The 20,568-nt window shown below is 27.2% G+C and overlaps 2 protein-coding genes across 5 annotated transcripts in view; one reads left to right on the top strand and one right to left on the bottom strand.

Annotated features, from left to right (window-relative positions):
- The window catches only part of LOC107452122 (MFS-type transporter SLC18B1), an 86,957-nt gene extending 84,902 nt beyond the window's left edge, over positions 1-2,055 (bottom strand). For both annotated transcript variants that reach the window (XM_071187408.1, XM_087155469.1), the window contains exon 1: positions 1,965-2,055. The gene's annotated coding sequence lies outside the window, so the exon portion shown is untranslated. The remainder of the gene's footprint in view (positions 1-1,964) is intronic.
- Positions 2,056-9,235: 7,180 nt separating this feature from the next.
- Positions 9,236-20,568, top strand: part of LOC107452119 (epsin-2) — a 33,967-nt gene continuing 22,634 nt past the window's right edge. The window contains exons 1-4 of one of the 3 annotated variants that reach the window (XM_016068432.4): positions 9,236-9,525; positions 13,993-14,370; positions 14,835-15,062; positions 17,530-17,590. In XM_016068432.4, coding sequence (XP_015923918.2) covers positions 14,095-14,370; positions 14,835-15,062; positions 17,530-17,590 — 565 coding nt within the window. In that variant the 5' untranslated portion in view covers positions 9,236-9,525; positions 13,993-14,094. Of the gene's footprint in view, positions 9,526-9,582; positions 9,715-13,992; positions 14,371-14,834; positions 15,063-17,529; positions 17,591-20,568 lie in introns of those variants that run through there. The other 2 variants (XM_016068431.4, XM_043042627.3) reach the window with 2 other exon arrangements.

The following is a 20,568-nucleotide window of genomic DNA, read 5'->3' on the forward strand; positions in this document are numbered from 1 at the left end:
GGAGATAAAAAAGTATCTAATTGTACAGCAGGTTACATTACTGTTGTTCAACTCAGTTTTCAAATTGAAAAAATAAAATATTAAATCAATACTTTAAAAAAAAATTGGAAGTAAATTGCTTGTTCCGTTTTGTTGTACTCAGGTATGTTTGATGAAGAATCAGAGAAGTCAAGGTAAAAGCAATAAGGAAAAATAAAAAGTGGTAACACGTTTGTGATTTCAAAATTAAATATTTTTTTTTTGGGGGGGGAAGGAACATTTGATTTTAAAAAAATGAGATCTGTGAATTCCAAATCAAAATATGTTTGGACCAATCAAGTTTAAAAAGGATATCTCAAAATTCATACACGATTTGAATTAGAGATGAAAAATACGAAATGTTCCGTTATGACTACCCTTGATTTGTAAGTTTAAATTTCTTTAAAAAAATAATAAATAATAAAAAAAAAGACATCAACACTGGGATTTGCAAATTAATATTTAAACAGCGAAAAAAAATAAAAAAGCTATATCAATTTGATCATATTGAGAGGGACAATTGTACTGAACATATTCTGTGTAATTGTTGATTGAAACTTTAAGGTGTTTCTTATAATCGTTTCGTAATTTTTCTACGTTTTTCCAGCATTGAAACAGGTTTTGATGTTACGTAGATCCATCCTTCTCAATAGTGATTGGTTATTGTATATTGATAGCGCTTTCGATTTCCTTTTACTTAAAAGATTAATTTGTGCTTCCCACTGTGTATACTTTTATCTTCTTCTTTAACAATGATGCTAAAAATATACATTAAAGGTGGTCATTACATAACACTCTGTACGTAGTAAGAGCCATTATATTTGGTTGTAGCATTGGTTAATAATATTAATACAAAATAATCTTGCTACTGCTAAAAAACTGATATAAAGAAATGATATGAGATGTGTTTGGGATAGTGTAAATCGAATAAAGTTATTTTCAATTATTTGATTTCAAATATTTAATAATGTATTCGTATGATAATTTTAACAATCTGTTCACGTGATATCTTTAAGATTGCATTCATATGACATTTTTAAGATTGTATTCATATGATATTTTTAATATAGTAATCGTAAATTCTTCTATGATAACTTATAAGTTTTATAAATGTTGTTTTTTTTTGCAAGATGTTTTTTTTTATCCTGGGTTTTTTTTATTATTTAAATTACAATTCTTTAATTTTTTCGTGTTTAAAAGCACTATGAAACAATGATGCTTGGCTAGTACATAATCCTTTTTGCTCAGTGTCTGTTTGTGCTTATCATAACACTTGTTTGTGATCTCAGCGAATAGTAGTGTGATGGTTTTTTGTGCTATTTAACGGTGCTGTTAAAGTTTCATGCGTATCATATTTTTATTAGAAATTTGAAGTTGTGATTAATGAAATAATGATATATTTCTCTCATTATTGAGTTATATCATCTACTGGATCGCAATGTTAGTCTACATCGATTTTTTATTTTATTTTTAACTATGCAGCTCATCAACATTGTTCGTTAAAATGTGGCTAACCAAGTATTATTAAATTTCGATTGATTCATACACAAATGCTCGTTTGTTCATTGTTTTCGAGTCCTAGTTATAGAAAAAACAGAATTTTTACTTTTTTTTTTTTTCTTTTTGCTGAAACGTGATTGGGTTTATTAAAGTTTTTAATTAAAAAAAATTTCACCAATTTTAAATAAATCAAAACTAATTTCTAGCATATTGTAGAAAATATGACATTAAAATTTTAACTATTACTTTCTTTTAAACCAATTACAATCATAATACATACAAAACATAAAATTTTATGAATCTATGGGAAAACAATACTTGTGAACATTGTATATTTCCTTCGTTATCCATAAAACACTTCTTTCAAATCATGAAAAAATTTAAATACTAAATTATGCTATAAAATGAATGAATATACAATTTCTAGATAAATAAAAGATACATACGCTCCATAACATGTAAAGAAAGTTAACCAGCATCAATGAAACATAAAAGAGAGTATAGTTTAATAAATATACCACTTTGGTGACGAGTGACGTATAAATACGTCATTTAAGTTCTTTACTTGGAAGCAGATGACCTGAATTTATGTCATTTTCATACATTTAATAGCTCAATTTGTCGGATGAAAAGTTATTTTAGATTTAGTTGAATGTATTCAATCACTTTCTGTTATATTTCGTAATGATTATCACCAAGATAAATTTTAAAATCTTATGTCGCAATCAAAATATGAACATAGATTCAAATGCAATGAACTCCCATAATATTTGTTTTTAGAATACGAGTTATAAATGAAGACAAAAAAAGTATACAAATTGGAAATTACCAATTAATAAAGGGAGAGAAAAATGCTACAAATCACAATTGAGGAAAGTGCTCTTCCCAGAACACCTTGAGTGAAAAAATTACACCGTGTTCAGTAACGACTACTCTTAAATATTATTTTTTATTTTTTTTGTGAAACGTAAAAGCAGTTGTTATTTATAGTTTAAAAGGGTCGGGATAGCCTGACTGGTAGGGCACTGGGCCCATGTCCAAGAGTTCGTGGGTTAGATCCCCGCCGGCCGAAGACTCCCCGTGTAGTAAATAGTGACTGATGCACGTTAAATCATTCGAGTCGCAAAGTCCTCCATGTTCCTATAACAAATCAATATCTCTGGGGGTACTGATCCAGGAGTTTCCTTGTCTTCTGGATTGGTTCAAATTGACAAGGCTACGGAGTTGAGCATTAGTAGTCGTAAACCCAAAATTGGGTCGGCTGTTCAACGACGGATATAAAATATAGTTTAAAATTAATCTCTCTCGCGTTAGCCTTGTCTATCTTTCAACACATGAAAGACGGATGGGGATAATTTAGGGGTAGAATAATATGAAAAGTCGAGTATAAAACTTCAATTGTTAAGGAGAGGAAACACATATTGTGTTAAATATATAACACTTCTAACGCAAAAGTGTCATGTTCTTCATGTTTTGTATATCCAGATGTGTTGTTTTTAATTTTGTTGCAGGTTGACTTTCTCGTCATCGGTTTAAGGAATGTATCCTCTAAAGGCACTTTCGTCAGCTTCTGTGTGTCTATATGTGTACTTTATTTTTCACGTCTCTGACCTGAAAATTGTCATGATTGCCAGGTCAGTGCTATAAAGATTTTTCTAGTTATTCTAGGTTTGTTTATTTTTTACCCTGAATGCTCGATTGGTATGTATTTCAATTACTTGTATGTAATGTTTAAATGTAATTATGCTTAAAACAATGAAATTTGTTTGGATCATATCGATAATAATACTTAGGTTAATTACAGAGTTAATATATTGCATGGCAGTGTTTGTTTTTTTATTATTTTTATTGATTTGCCCTAATGCGCTTCGCATCATTTTTATTAGCTGGAGAAAATTGGTTCAGACTTATCTTTCTAAATTTGCTGCTTTTAATTTTGTTACAGATCATTACAATTTTCATATACCTTTTCAAAAGATGAAATTCAGAATTTCTGGAGTATCTTTTTTTTTTAAGCCGTAAGGTTCTTGGCATTATTGTGATAAATGTTTCATAGCTTTGAAATAAATTTAAATGACTGTTCTTTTATCTTTTCTTTAGATAAAGCTGTATTGTTAGTTTTAATATATCTATATAAGATGCCTTTTATGGATAAAATAAAACATTGAATTCATGAGAAAGTACATACATTTTTATTTTCTCCTAATTAGATGAGTATGTTTGGTTTACTCTTTATAAAAGCATATGATAGGCTGTAATTAAGAAAGAAAACTTCAGAATTAATGTTTCATAAAAATCGTCAATTTAACTGCAATTCCATAAGCATTTTTATGTGTAATTAAATGGATGCTTTTCATTCGGTACAATTTATATAATTTGATTTTTTTTTCTTTTTTTTTTTGTATACCAATAGAGTAGTGCTTGTTTCGGTCATCAATCCCCATGATTGTTTCTCTTTCGCCATTGTAGACATTTTTTTAAAAGACTTCATTTATAATCTATATAATTATTATAATTTTATGAAAGTATGGTTTACTAATGAGAATAGCTTTTTTTTAATTTTATTTCCCTTATGGTTTGTAATTAATATATATAGATATAGATATATAGATATATATAGATATAAACTTTTTTTGAATGGTTTAAATGTATATGAATATAGATTTTTAGAACTCTCTACCTGATTGTTCTCTTTTAGATGTGCTTTTAAAGTGATCTTCAATGTTTGGCAAAATGCTAATTTCTTCATTTGAGTGAAGAGATGGTCGACCCCATTCTCATAATCCACCTATTCTCTTTGTTTTCAAATTAGTTGAAATGTCGTCAGTTGTTAACCACGTCAGTTGATACAAATTTCTCTGCATAAAAGGCTTAAAGCTAAGTCAAGCTTGTACAAAATATTAGATTTCATAGCGTCATGCTTGAGAATTGGTATTATCAATGGTAAATAGAAAAAAATGCGAAGGGTAAAAATACTATAAAAAACGGCTCAAAAATAAAGTATCGGAAAAAAAGCTCTGCAAAATAAGCGAAAAAGGAAAAAAAAAAATTTTTAAAGTTTACGGAAAGAAACTTTGCACAAAGATTTTAAATAAATTATTAGGAGTCTTTAGGAGTTCTAAAAGCGTTCTTAATTCCAATAATTCACCTACCGTACTGCGATATAATAATCGTGTACAAATAAAAAAAAATTTCAGAAGTGATTTTTAAAATAATTGTCTCAAAAGAAAACACTTCATCAGTTTTGGTAATAATCTTAATAACAAGATGAACTCTCTGAAAAAATACTGTTTATTGTTACATTAAATATGATAATATACTATCATAGAAGATATATTATGTAATTTTTAAAAAAAATTTGTTTACATAAAAGTTTATGTTTGTTTAAATAAAAAACTTTGTACCTATATTTTGTGTTTGCTGGAATAGGGAGGGACTTTTCTGAGTTTTTGAGGGGATGTCCCCATTAGCCTTGAAGGGTGGACATCCCTGGTTTGACTTACTATATCAACTCTCTAATGCTCTTTTGTTTTTAAACTAGACATATTTATAGGTTATTACAATTATTAAAACCTGTTTTTTTGTCCAGCTTATTATGCCTTTAACAAACACTAGCAAACAATATGGATTTATCCCACTAGTCGGATTATTTTGTTTCTTTTCGATAATCTCAGATCCGGGTACTACCCGGTTTTTCGTATAAAATTTGTATAAAAAATGCAGTAATCGTATAAAACATTCCAATAAATATGATAATTTATTATATAATTTAACATAATTTAATGTTATGATTTAATATTATAATTCATTATTTCTTTTTTTTTTACCTTTTTTACTTTTTTTTGTTAATCGCCATACTATCGTAATGATTTTTGGATAATATATGCATAATAGTTACATATCAACATTAAATGTATAGATTAACAATGCAATAAGATATAACTTTTTCGAAGTAATAAAAATTAATTAGATTTTTTTTTAACATTTAAACACAATTTTTAAAATTTAAAATCTAACCTTAGACTCATAACAAGCCCCTTCCCCCCCCCCTAAAACTTTTATATTTATGATTTTTAGAGAATATTATCGAAGTATATAAGTTTTTGCCAGCTTTTTCAGAGTTCCGACCACTGATTATTCGATTTCATACCATTTCATTATTATATAGAGATATAAAAAATTCGTTGTACCTATAAATACCTAACATAACTATACTACTCCATAAAGAACCAATGCCACAATTCATCTTCATCCTCTCTTTTACCCTATTATTAGTAAAATAAAATACGCAATACATACTAAAAATAGAATGAAAATACAATTCCAATTGTTTCCTAATTTCTAATTAAATTCAACAAATTATTAATAACAAATCATTTTTTGAATTCTATGACAGAGCCTTCTTAAATGAGTTGCTTTTAAGTGCTCTAAAATCCCTCATTCCACTTCATATTGCATCCTTTTTTAATTTAATTTGAATGCATCTATGGTGTGATGTTGGAATGATTGGTTAAGAAATGTTCGATTAAGAAATGTTATTGTAAACAGTTAAAAATTAGGTGACTAATTCTAATAAATCCTTATTTAATGTTAATCAATTTAGTTAAATTTTAGCGAGTAGTTACACTTTATAGATATTTTTTATTAACTAAGGGATGCAGTGATTGGATGTCACGGGAGATTTCTGGGGCCCCCAAAGATTTTCACTATTCGGCAAATTTTGTTTGGCCATTCAGCATATTTATAAAAATTCATTTTGTTTCTTTTTATTTAAAAAGCAGCAATGAAATTATGAACAGTACTTCGTACCATTTTTAATTTATTTGGAGTAATTAAATAGTAAACACCGAGGATTGGTGAGAAATAAAAAGCAGCCTGTCGTAGCCTTTAACGTAATTAAAATGAACAATCAAAAATTACGAAGTATAAAAATTGGAATAATAAATAAAACATAGTAGTGAGAAACATACTCGTAAGTAACTGAGGTAACATTTCCGGGGTTAGCCACTGATAACGAGCAGGGTGAGGTGCAAAAACCCTCTTGAAATTATAAAAGAGAATCTTAAGAGCTTTACACCGATAAAAACTACGTGTCTATTAAATTGGTAGGAGGCTCTTTCAATGCTATGAGGAAAAAGATAAAGATTAATTCAAGTATCAAATTATCAAAAATTTTAAAATAATCATTTTTATTTCATTACTTTATATGTTGGTTTTATTTTATTTATTGACTGGAAAAATTAGATGTAAAGTCACGTTTACTATATTTGAATCTACTTTGTTATTTTCGGCTTTTCAAATTCAACAAATAAATTAATTTTAAATAGTTCTAGAAATTTTTTTATTTATAATTATTTTTTTAACCACTGAAACCGTAATTTTCATTTTAAAGTACGATTGAATATATTATTCCTATTCAGTATTCGACGAGATTGGACGATTACCAAATTATATTTTTATTCGATTCGGGGGATATTGCTAAGTTACGTCTTTGCTTAAAATTAATTTTTCTTTTTTTTAATTTAATATTCATTTTTCAAATGATTGATTATTTATTTTATTTATTCCATGATATAAAAGTAAAACATTCCCGCAACAATCCATTGTGGGCCAGGGGTTTATAAAAGTTAAGGGTTCACTATTTCGTGATCAACAGTCAGAGTGGGGCAATGTGGTCAATGTTGCACTCGGGCCCGCCTTCACTTCCCAGGCAAGCTGGGTGGGCTTTAAGCTGCTACTGCAGTTCGGACCTCAATGCTTCACAGCAATCCAATGCCATAACTATAATAACTCCATAATTAAATTTTCTCCAGAAATAAATATTACAAATACTCGTAAATCAATATGAATAATTGAATGCATAAACAAATTTAACATAAGAAAAAGAAGAGAAGATTAGGCAGAAAATTTCTCGTAATAATTTTTTTTAACAAAAATTACACTAAAATAAAAAAAAAATACTTCCAAACAAGCTAAACTCTCTAATCCATTTACACTCGCAGAAAATGCTCAAGTGGACAAAGAAACAACAAATTCCTGAAATATTTCCCCCAGCAATTATTTCCCTCATTATCACCCCCATCCCCTCTTCCATTGTCAAACAAAATATTCAAGGGGATAAGTCAAACAATTTATTCAATAAATTTTCGGATTTTTCTTGATCTCTAGTCAAGGCCGGATTTACGTATAACCTAAATAAGCTGTAGCTTGGGGACCTGAGATGATAAGGGCCCCAGATCCTACTTTCCCCCCTCTTTTTTTAAAGTTTTATTCGGAGCTGCGGCCCTCAGAAGCCCAAAATGCATTTTTTTTCTTTTTTGCATTGTCGGACATAATAAATAGAAATATATGACTGAATAAAACAAAAAACTTCGTTGTCCTTAGTAGGGAACCTATCATCTTTCAAGCAATTTGAGTGTTAATAAATTATTTATAAATAAGCAATTTTTAGTTTAAAAGGTAAAAAAGTTTTTTTTTTTGCCCCATCATTCGATCATCAGACTATTTAATATCTGCTTCTAAGGCATATACAATGACAATTTGTTTTTGTTTTTTTTGCTGTACTAAAATTTAACAAATATTTTCAATATAAACATCAATTAAATAATATCAGCTTACGAAATGCTCTTTTTACTTTTACAAACAGTATTAATATAACGGCCCTCACCTGCTCCAGGGACTGCTGGATTGGGTTCAAAATGACAAGGCTACGGAGTTGAATGTTAGTAGTCGTAAACTCGAAATTGGGTCAGTTGTGCAATGACTGTTTTAAAATAAACTAATAAATTTGGCCGGGATAGCCTGGTTGGTAGGGCGTTGGACTCGTGTTCGTGAGAATGGGAGTTTGAATCCAGCCGGCAGAAGAATACCCAAGTATAAAATGGTGACTAGTGCAATGTTAAATCTGTCGGGGTCACAAAGTCCTCAAAGTTCTCGTAACAAATAAATACATCTGTTTACTAATCTAGCAGTTCCCTTGTCTTCTGGATTGGGTTGAAAATTACAAGGCTACGGAGTTAAACATTGGTTGCCGTAAACTCAAAATTGAGTCGGTTGTTCAACGGCGGTTATAAAAAAAATAAAACTAATAATCAAATTGTATTTTCTTGCTTTCTTTCTAACTCTTTGCATATTTTCTACGCACATTCAAAATTTCATGTTTCTAAGTCTTATAGATTTTGTAACGTAAAGAAAAAACAATTGAGAAAAAAATTCGCGAAAAAATCATTAGAAATTGCAAATAAAATATATTCAAAATGAATCCAGAAAAAAAAAACTCTGTTAAATATATAGTGGCCCAGCACCCCTAATTTTTACTCTGTGCTTAAAATGTCTTTTTTTCGTAACTTTTTTCCCTCGTTCAAAAAATATGTGCAATAAAAGAAAGGTTCTACATAATAGTCTTATCACAATTAATATATTTAACAATAAAGTAATATTATCAAATTTTTTAATAATATAATGTTAATACTCAACAATAAAAAATAATGACAGTTTACTTTAGGTGTATATAAATGGAATTGAACTTATGAGGGCCCCATCATTTTCAGTAGCTTAGGGCCCCACCAAGCTTAAATCCGGCCCTGTCTCTAGTTAGGGATAGTAATGCCAAATGTTACAAACCAGAAACAACGATTAAGCAATAACGATGAAAACGATAGTAGTAACAGCCAATCAAGATGGTGTATTTGATTAAAAAGTCTGGTAGCCAAGCAAAAGTCGTCGATAAAAATAGGTTCTGTATGGAATTTTTGTCTCTCTGTCATAACGTCGAAAAATTGTAATTTCTTTTTCTGGCAACAATGTCAATCATAATAATAAAAACATTGCTGTACATGGATAACTCCTCTTGTGTCAAAAAAAGTATTGTTTATTTGAGTAAATATTGTTTTACCGGTTCTGATTAATCATAATAATTTGTCAATAGTTTCGCTGAAAAATTTGACATGGAACTACTTGTAAATTGTTCTATTCAGAGAATTCATAGCGCTAATTTAAAAATTAAAGGTGAGTGCCCTTACTGGAATGAACCTCGTTACGCACTAAAGACTTCTGGTGTTTGTTGTTCGTTTAATATTTTAATTTAATTTTATGTTTATTTTGGTCAGTGACAAAATAGCATTAAGAAGTGGTCTTTGAGAATCAATCTTAAAACTCTTCAAATAGCGAGCAGCTTCAAATATTGGTGTAGAAAGTGTAAATAATTTTTGAATTTCACTAGCTTTTAATTTTTTCTTATTTTATTTTTACAGTTAAATTACAAATTGTCTCCAACTTTTATTCAATGCTTTTCATGAGGGGGAGGCCAAATTTTTATCTCCCACAGTAAGTAGGCAAACAATATTTCAATAAGTCCTGAAAACAAGGAAATGGCTTAGAATTTGAAAGTAGAATGGAAAAGTTAATCAAGGTTGGCAAGTTTCTGACATGTGGCAGTTTTTGACGGTTTTTAACCAAAAATCCGTGCGTCAAACACTTAGAAAATTACATTCATATATTGGTATAAGCATTATTAATATTGTAACTCATTGAGGATATTGTTTAATGGCAAATATTTATAAAGTATACGTTATCTTATGCAATATAACATATGTTGGAAAGAAAATGTCTTGGCTCTTGTTACCTGAATATACCTAACTTCTATAATGTAACAAGAAATTTGTTGATTACTCAACAGTTGTAAAGTTGTTTTAAGGAAGATATTCTACTAATAAAAATTTTAAACATGCTATTAATTATTTATGGTATCCATTGCCTTACAATGAAAAGAAAAGTGATATGAATTTTAAAAGTTAATTTATACAAAGCGCAGATTATTCAGAATCCTTTCTTAATTTTTATTGTATTAAAATTTGTTTCTTTTTTTAAACTAATTTTTTCTTTAACGAATAATGTTTTTAACTTAATTCATTTTATTAATTTGAATTTTATGTAGTGTAAGACAAATATATACAAAAAAAAATTATAATAACTTGGAAATTATAACAAATCTAATGTTAAAACTAATTCAATAATATGAGATCTGAAATAAAAATTGCTGTATATTTTGATTAAATTGCACATTCTTTGAGAATATTAGAACTCTAAACTAAAACAACAAAAGAAAATATGAGTATAGATAAAATAACTTTTTTTATTTGCTTTAAACTATAATTTGAACTTTAAGTATTGCTAGTTACATATTTCCATATATTTGTTTATATTATCAACTGTTTTGAATGTTGATTCAGCAATCTAGGTTTTTGATGTTTTAAAACACGTTTTGACACTTGACTTATCAAAAACCAGTTTTTGATTTAATCCATAAAATTAAGAATTAAAATGCTATTATTGAATATTTGCTAATATTTCAGAACTAAAATTTCTGAAACTGTTCAATGAACTTAATTTTAAATTATTTCAATATTATGTTTTAATTTATCAAGCTGTGCTTTCTAGTTGATAAAAAGTGATGAAAATTTGTGTACATATAATATTGTGTTCCATTATTAAAAGTGCCAGGGTTGGCAGGTTTTTGACATGTGACAGTTTTTGACGGTTTAAACCGTCACGTCAAAAACCTATATTCATATGTGAAATTTAATTAATACATAAAATTTATATATTTTTTATAAAGGATAGTGTTTCTAAATATGTTCTAAAAAAAATAAATTTAAAATTTTGAAGAAACACTTATATTTTGAATAGTAACCAAAATCTTGTACTTTTGAAAGCTCGCATCTTTTGTAATATTATGTATTCATTTTCATGTGTTATTGAAAATCTGCAGTGATATTAAGAAATTTATTTATAACCAAATTTAGTGTATAGTATAGATTATACTAAAAATTAGACATTTTTAAAGATAAACATTAGCAGTTTTGTACATTAGACATCTTTTAAATAAAAATCTTTTTAATATTCTTTTAAATCTTCTTAACAATCTTTTTAACATAAGACAATACAAATTTAAGTGCTTTCTGTTAAATGCACAGAGTAGTTAGTGTCGATTTACAGTATATTCAGCCTATTAATTTACTATGCTGAAAATTTAGTTTATCCAAATACTTGTGAATTTCATTTTGCTGAATACTATATAGTTTTGTTGAATATCTAAATATTCAGCTGTTGAATAATTACTTCTTGCTTTCAAGATATGCATTATTTGTATTCTTAATACAAGTGGAGAAAAAAAAATTAAGAGGTAAAAATTGTTTTAAAATGATAAGTGTAATAATTATAAATAAATATAATAAACAATATGAATTATCTTTATCATTATTCACAAATATAACTACTTTTAAATTCAAATTAACATACTGGATAATAAAGATATTCGGTATAACATTAAAAAAAAATTTTATACACTTGTATCAAGTTTGTATTTATACAACATAACTTGTAAGTTCCTTATAAATATTAGTTATATGTTCCTTATATGTCAAAAATGCATAGTAATAAACTTTTAATTTTCTTAAGTATCAAAAAAAAAATTTTTTTTTTTTCAAAATATAAATATTTCAAAAAATTTTGTGCAAAATTTTTCTGCACATGCATTTGAATATAAATTTCTGAGATTCTAAATCTGTTATTTTACCTTAATTTTAATTAAAAAATATTTTAAAACCTGCTGATTACCTATAGTATAATTAAATTTCAATATAATGCATGGCAACTGTTGGTAGTTTTGAAGTTTATATATTTTCTTGGCAAACTTCAGTTTTTGACGGTTTAAACCAGTATTATACCCTTGTCATGTCAAAAACCACTTTTTGACGTCAAAAACCCAACCCTGAAAAGTGCCTATGTAATGTTAATGTAAAGTAATGCTGCATCTTTTGTGTCTCAGATATATCTTTTTTTTTTCCTATAACTTTAGTGATTATAGTTATTAAAAAAAGGTTCTGAGGACCTATGACCATTTAGACATAACTTTTATACAACATCTGGTTAGTTTTGGAAATTATTTCATTGTCTTTATTTATAAATGTCAACTTTTCAAAAGTATGAAATTTTAAAAATCTTATTTAAATTAAAATTTGTTTCTTACTTACTAAAAGAAAATTGAAGTTTTAAAATACAGTTTTAAAGTTTTCTTATTCTGCTACTAGGATTTATGATAGAGATGCACATTTTTTATGAAAAGATGTATGTAAAAATAAATTTTACTAGGAGGCCACATTAAAATCTGGTATATAAACTGTAATAGACTTTTAACTTTCTCTGATTAAAGCCTACTTTTATAATGTTTTTTTACTATTTATAAATTACTTACGTCATTAGTTTTTATATGATTTTTTAAACTAAATTGGTTTTTAAATATTTTTGTTGATAATTTTTTTAAAATAAAAAATCAAAACAAAGGATTTAAATATACTGAGATTTTAATAAGTAACTCTACTTTTTTTAATTTAAATGTAAATCTTATGATGTGCAGCAGCTGTATTGTTTTCTTAAAGAGTTCAACGGGTAAAATCTAGAATTGTCAGAGAATTTTATTTTTGCAACCAAAATCAGGGAAAGTTGCAATTTTTTACAAAAATCTAGAAAATCACCAGTCTTTAAATTGTCAATAACAGTAATCAGTTATTGATATTGGAGTTAATAATTCTAACATTTATTACAATTTGTTGTAAAAATTTCACATTTTCGAGTGACATGTTCCCATCCTCATTCAATGATATTGTTTTTGCTCACAAAATCTAATTATTGGCATTACAAATTTAAAAAAAAATAATAAAAGTCTTCAAAAAAAAAATTACATGGTATAGATAAAATAGTCTGAATTTTCATTGAAATTTACCTGATATACCTAAGAAAGACAGGAAATTTTTTTTCCTGAAATTGAGTGAGAACCCTGGTTTAAGGTTTACATTTAATAACTAAAGTTTTATTAAAAAATTATTAATTTTGTGCTTATAACATTTATGCATAATCTTGTATCTTTTAATTTTTGTATGAAAAAACTACTATAAAAGCTCTAATTTATACTTAAGTATAGAATTGAATGTAGTAATATTAATTAATGGGTATCTTTAATATGAATTTTTTTAAAATAATATATTTCTATTGAATTTTTTGCTTACACCTTAAATTTTTTTAGCTTTTAAATTAATTATAAATTCAAATTGGTAAAAGTGGGAACAGATCAAGGAATTCTTTGGAATAATGATACAAATATTTTTATTTATTTATTTGGAGGGGGTTCATCTTCAGGTTACTAGAATTTTATGGAATTTAAATTTCAGCTCTAAATATCATCAAAAGGATATAATTATTAGATTATTTTTTGATACACACTTTAGTGGTATGACTGAATTAGCTGCAATTAAAATGCTAATCAGAAACTGTTTTTAATCAGTTTTAGTATGAGTCTTGATTGTATTAATTTATGGTTAAATTGTAGAACAAATAATACCTGAGTTATGTTTAAAAATTTGTTTAAAATAATCTTGCAATTATAAACTGTTTCATGTCTTATGACTCTCTTTTTAGGTCTCATGTTAGTTTCCTTTTACTCAGGCTTCAAAAAAATGTGAAATTATAAACTTGAAAAAAAAGGTATTGTGTGGAATACATTGAAGAGAATTAACCAACATGTTAAATGTTCAGGGCCTGCGTCGAAATGTGAAAAATGTTGTTAAAAACTACACTGATGCTCAAGTTAAAGTTAGAGAGGCAACATCAAATGATCCATGGGGGCCATCCAGTACTTTAATGAGTGAAATTGCAGATTTGACTTATAATGTAGTAGCTTTCTCAGAAATAATGCAAATGATATGGAAACGTTTAAATGATCATGGCAAGAACTGGAGGCATGTTTATAAGGCATTAGTTCTTCTAGAATATTTAATCAAAACTGGATCAGAAAAGGTACATTAAATAAGTTCATTATGCTTTATTTTCTATTACACTTTAAACTGTTGATTATTATAACTTTGCTTGTTCTAATTTTGTAAATATTATTTTTTAAAAATTTGCAAGGCTTTTTTGGTAAACATATTAGAGACACATTCTACACTTCCATAATCTTAGAAGTGTGTATTTTATCAAAGTAAAAACTGATGTTTTGCTTAAAAACACTTAATAGTAATAATAAATAATAATAAGACAATAGTTCATAATGAGACAATATTAAGTCCTATTTTTTTTTTTTTTCAAACTAATTTTTTATTCTACTTACAGAAAAAATAGTTCAATTATTTATTCTCTATTCATTTACTCAATAACTAGCCACAGCATGTAAAACTAACTAAATCACACTGATTTAGAGTAATCGTGATAAACCTTTCAAATAAGTTATTTTATCAATATTTTTTATTATATTCCAATAATAGGTGGCTCAGCAATGCAAAGAAAATATTTTTGCAATTCAAACCCTGAAAGATTTTCAATATGTTGAAGAAAATAAGGACCAGGGTATGAATGTGAGAGAAAAGTCTCGACAATTAGTTGGACTTTTAAAAGATGATGAACGACTTAAAAGTGAAAGATCTAGAGCCTTAAAGGCTAAGGAACGTTTTGCGCAGTCTATATCTCATTCTGGCAGTGAAGCAGCCGGTGGGGTAAGAATTTGATATAAATTGATATTTTTGTAATCTTCTTACTTTAATTAGTTAATATCTAATTTTTAAATAGTTTAAGATTAAAATAAGTTTTAATGTCTCTTGCCATTATATCAATATCTTTTTATTGTTCAATGCATGAGGCATAAGTCTTTTAAGTTTAATTCTTGGGAGAGGACTTAAAATGATTTTGTATTAGAACGTTTTTTGTACTTTTAATTTTAAAGTTCCAAAAAATCTGGGCAAAAACACAGAACATGCCAGGTATTTTTTCCCCTTTTTTTTAAAAAAAAAGTACTTGTTTTTTGGAGGGGAGGGGGTTATTTAAAAAAAGATCACATTATTTACTACCAATCACATTATCTACTGATTAGCTTTTATGTTCACACTAGTATTAGAGAGCTTATATTCATAATAATAAAATATAATAATTAAATTAACTGCATATAAGGGAACGTGGGAAAAGTGCTGAATTTTGTAAAGCTTTATCAATAAAATTAAAGTTACTAAGCATCTTGTTTATATCATTCTAAATTATAATTTTTTGTAAGAACTAGTTTAACCTTTTTTTTGTTTTGTCTTTTATTAGTTTAACCTTGTTTGTCATTAGAAAAGACATAAAATCTATTGATTATTTTCATTATTGCAAGTTTTAACAGTTGGATTTTTAAGTGATTCATTAAAATTTATTCAAAAAATATAGCAAAACATATTTAAAATCTCAAATTTTTTGGGAGAATGAAGTAAGTGAATTTTTTATGTGGGTCACATATTTAAAAAAAAAAAACTTTCCAGGTTCTTTTGGTACCCAAAAAGGTGAATCTTGTTTGATATTCTATTAATTAGATTTTTTTTTTAATTTGTGCCTTTTTCAAATTTGTATTTATTTTCTATTTTATGGAAGGCAAAAATTATACGCAATCAAACCTCGTAAACTGATTTTCAAATGCTGGTTTTCAGTGAAATTCTTCCAATTGTTGTCAATTGAACTTAGTCTATGCAATAATTGGAAATTATTTACTAGAAATCTATTTGATTAATATTTTGATCCTGTTCATGATTTAAAGAATTTTAAAATTTTCTTCCTAGCATTTTTTTTCTTCCAAGAAGTCTGTTCTGTGTCAATAAAAATAGTCTGCAAAACTTCCAAATTATCTGCAGTGTCCATTAACATACTGTATGAATTCTGCTTCTCAGTTAATTAATGTAAAAGTGAGCATCAAGCCGACTAAAACCTTTCAAATAAGCATACATTATTGATCAAAAAGAAAATGGTATAGTTATTAATCACTCATAAATAAGCCATTTACATTCCAACATCTAGGAAGACAATTCTGAAAGTTGCTAAACATCTGCCTCTGCAAGATGTTAATAGATGTAACTTGGTCAATGAGGGCATGTTTAAATTTTGAAATAAGCCTTAAACACACAGTCTTTCAAGAATCGAACCCAACGCTGTATTGACCAACAAATTGTTATCTTATAAAACATTGCCTTTCTGTCACAACAGAGTTTGTAGTTGTCCTGAAATTTTTTATCTTCTTGATAAAAGTATTTGGTCTTGATATTGTGTTTGTGTGTTTGTTTAGAACATCCCATTTTTTATAAATACCAATGACAATTTCAAAATAATTAATTTGAAGCATCAAATTATTTGGATTTTTTATTCCAACAAGTTTTCATTTTAATTAATTATGCTACTAAAATTGCAGAATTCAAATCGTTTATAATATAGTTATATACATGGTTCAGGCATATAGCCTTGTTTCATTGTTGAATCGAAATTTGTTGTTTCAAGCTTCTGGGAATTCAATCAGTTTTTAACTAAGAAACTCAATTAACAATTTCACAATATCAATTTTTTATGATAAATTCAGGGGTTATATGTTTGTTATTTTCAGCAAATGCAGTAACAAATCTTGTACCCTGGAATCATAGCTTCATAATTTTTAATTAATCTCTTTAGCCAAAAAAATTAAACAATACAGTAATCTTATCATATAAAATTTTTAAAGGAATTGAAGGATCATACACGAAATTTCTTTTGTACAAAAATTTTAAGTGACGTGTTCAGAGTATTTTATATTGAAATTTGAAAGTAATCTGGTATATGTACATTGAAAAGTAGTCTGGTGTATGTAGATTGTTCCAAAAAATGTTCTGAATTTTTTTAAAAACATCATGACATTTTCTCTGGCACACTACAAATCTTAGTCCCAGACTTAGTTTCATATTAAGTATAAATTTAGGTAACAGAATGTACTGTGCTCTGTTGGAACTGGTCATATAACATGGGATTTTTTCAGTTACATTTCCCACCATGCCAACTAATATAAATAATTATATCTGTACAATATTAAAATATGAAATGTGTCAGTCGACCTGGTGCTACCCTGTATATATTTATTATTATATTTTGACAGTTATGTGATTGTTACTTAGTTATATATATATTTTTTTTTTGCAGTGTTCCCCAACTGGAAAAGATTCTACTGATGTATCTCCTGATGGTTTACCATCTGCTAAAGGTAATATGTAAGAAATGTTAGCACTTCCTTTTCATTCTTATAATCATAAAACTGTATACTTTAATTTTTCCAATTAAGTTTTTAGTACCCGAGGTAATAATGTGATAGCGATGATGATTGTGAGGCAAAAGTGAACACTAGAGTTAGAACTTAAAGAATTTGTTATTGGTTACTTTCATTTCTGTCTTATTTTCATACTACAAGCTATTTCTTCTAATAAATTGGTTAAGAATTCCTTTGCCCTGCGATGCAGGAATTTGCTCAAGAATTTCCATAATAGTGTTCATTCAGTAGATTTCCTCCCACTGTAGCATTACAGGAAATAAGGCTGACTACCTTGCCAAGAAGAAATCTTTAGTTCCCTAAACACCTTCTGGGAACTTGGGATTCCGTTCAGCTAAATTGGAATAAGCTAGGATTCCCATTTTTCTTTTTTTTTTGTATTCATTAAATGATAAAAGTACATTGGTGCAGAAAAATTCTGAAAAACAAATCAATTTGTGATGGAAAATTCATGTGGAAGGAGGATTCTTTAACAATTCACATATTTCACAGTTATAATGTATACATTAAATGTATTTCGTCTACCCAAATATTTCAGTATGATTGACTAAGTATGTTTTGCTAATTTTTTTTCCTATATATATATATATATATTATTTTTATTATTTAATTAGCTTTTTATAGCCATGTTTTATTTCTAATATGAATTTTTTTTAAAAATATAATTTAATCAAAGCAACAAAAAAAGTTTGCAAAAGTGACTATTAAATTAAAAATACCTATCGATATCGATCAGTAACTCATTTGATTTGAGATAAAATGGCTACTAAGCTATTAGTGTCTACTTGCCACTTCATGAAAATTTGAATTTTCGGATCTAGATTCCCGAGTGCTTTCCCTGTAAAATAACTTCGCATCTTTCGAGGGGAAGACCTTGGAATGTACTCTTCTCTAAACCACAGCTTATTCCTGTTTCATATTGTGTGGCTACAATTACAACTCTTAGACACTTAAAAGACATGATTGTCCTCATGCCCATCTTTTACATTTAAACATTGCTGACTTTCCTATATGTTCTCTTTGTATGATTGACAAGGATATAATTGCTTTTCATTTGGATGAGTGTCTTACACTATCTTTTTTCTCTAGTCAAGTAAAAAAACATGGGAAAGTCTGTGGTTTAATGGCCTAGCAGCCAAGCGACTGGCATTTGATTATTATAATTTATTACTTTGGAGAATTTTGTTCGTAATGCCGCCAGTTGTCTAAATTTGTTGCTAATCATCATTTCCATAAAAAAAAAATTTTGTCTGTTTAATAAACAATGAATATTTTGTTCTTAAATTTGTTGCATTAATTTTGTCATCCTTAATACATTGCTGTACTTTATTTCAAATTTATTTCATTAATAAGTCAACTAATTTTTTTATCATTTGCATTAAACTTTCTGCATGTAGTTTTAATAGTTAATGCGTGAGATTCATTTCTTCATATTCGATTTTATTCTTCAAGAATTGCGTTTTGCTCATCATGCCACACACTGGGATGTCTAATCTACGTGATCTGTGAAATCTACATTGACTGAATATTATATACAATTAACACATTGAGAGTCATATTCCTATGATTTAAATATCGCAATTCGTATTCACATGATTTTAAAATCAAGCATTAGGATTTGTTTTCCTGTCATTTAAAAATCAAACAAAGGAATTTTTATTCAATCAATTTTAAAAACAAACTTTATTTAGAAATTAAATGTTATTGTTTGTATTCACACAACTTCAAAATAGGAATTCATGGTTCATATTTATGTGTGTTAAAAATCAAGTATCATATCGCTATTTGTTTTCACGTATTATAAAAATCAAACATCACTATTTATATTCACTTGTGTAAAAATTAAAATAACATGCTTCGTATTCAAGCATTTTTAAAATCAAATATCGTAATTCAAAGTTCCGCTATTTAAAAATTAAGCATCATGCTTCGTATTGACGCAATTTGAAAATCAAACATTATGATTCACAGTTCGGGTTCTTGGTTTACATTCATGTGTTTGAAAAATCAAATATCAACCAGTTTAATAAATAATCCCTAGAAAAAGAAATAAGATATGCTCCATCTTTACATTTTCTTAAACCTAGGAAGTTTTTAACCAAGTATGGCTATATGTATTTACCAGATTTCAAAACATAACATGAGCAAAAAGAATGTTCTATCTCTGGTGAACTTATAATTCTATGAATTATTAAAAAATATTTTTTGTGTGGAATTATCTTTAGATAAATGAATTTTATGATTGTGTGCCAAATTTAAGTTCTCTTAAAAAACTCTCGAGATAAGTCGAAATACACCAAAAGTGTAATTAACATTAAGAGGTTTAAACTTCGACAACTCATCTCACCAAACTATTCCGAACCATATTTTCCGGATTGTAGCAACACATTTTGAAAGACAGGAATCTAAATCCGTTTAAAAAAAGGTATGTTTGTTCAGAGAAAGTGTTTGTTTTTTTTGTCCAATTTTGTAACTTAAAGTATTGTCTTCAACGATTAATTTGTGGTTACTCCTGAGAACCATTAGGCTTAATTCTTAGTACGTAAAAATTCAATCATTTGAAAACTTATTCAAGATGTTAAATTTTTTGTGTACTGGTTTTTCTTTTTTTTTTTCTTTCAATTTTATAACTTTTAAGTGGTATTTTTATTTTCTACTGAACTATGATTAAATAAATCTATTTAAATTGCGCAAAACTCCAAATTATTTTGTATTAAAAATCTTAAACTGAATTCCTTTTTGTATACATTGTAAAAGAAAAATTTCAAACTTTTTAAGATATTTTGCTTTGTAAATTTATATACTAATCATGAAAAAAAAACATTGCTCATTCAGTTATCGGCATGTAATATAATTTATGTTAATTTAAATTATTGATGTAGCTACAAGATTGTCCTAATTTTTTTCTTTACTTT

This window comes from Parasteatoda tepidariorum, chromosome 11 (assembly GCF_982258835.1).
Source record: "Parasteatoda tepidariorum strain Cologne lab strain chromosome 11, Ptep-v5.0, whole genome shotgun sequence".
Taxonomy (NCBI): Eukaryota; Metazoa; Arthropoda; class Arachnida; order Araneae; family Theridiidae; genus Parasteatoda; species Parasteatoda tepidariorum.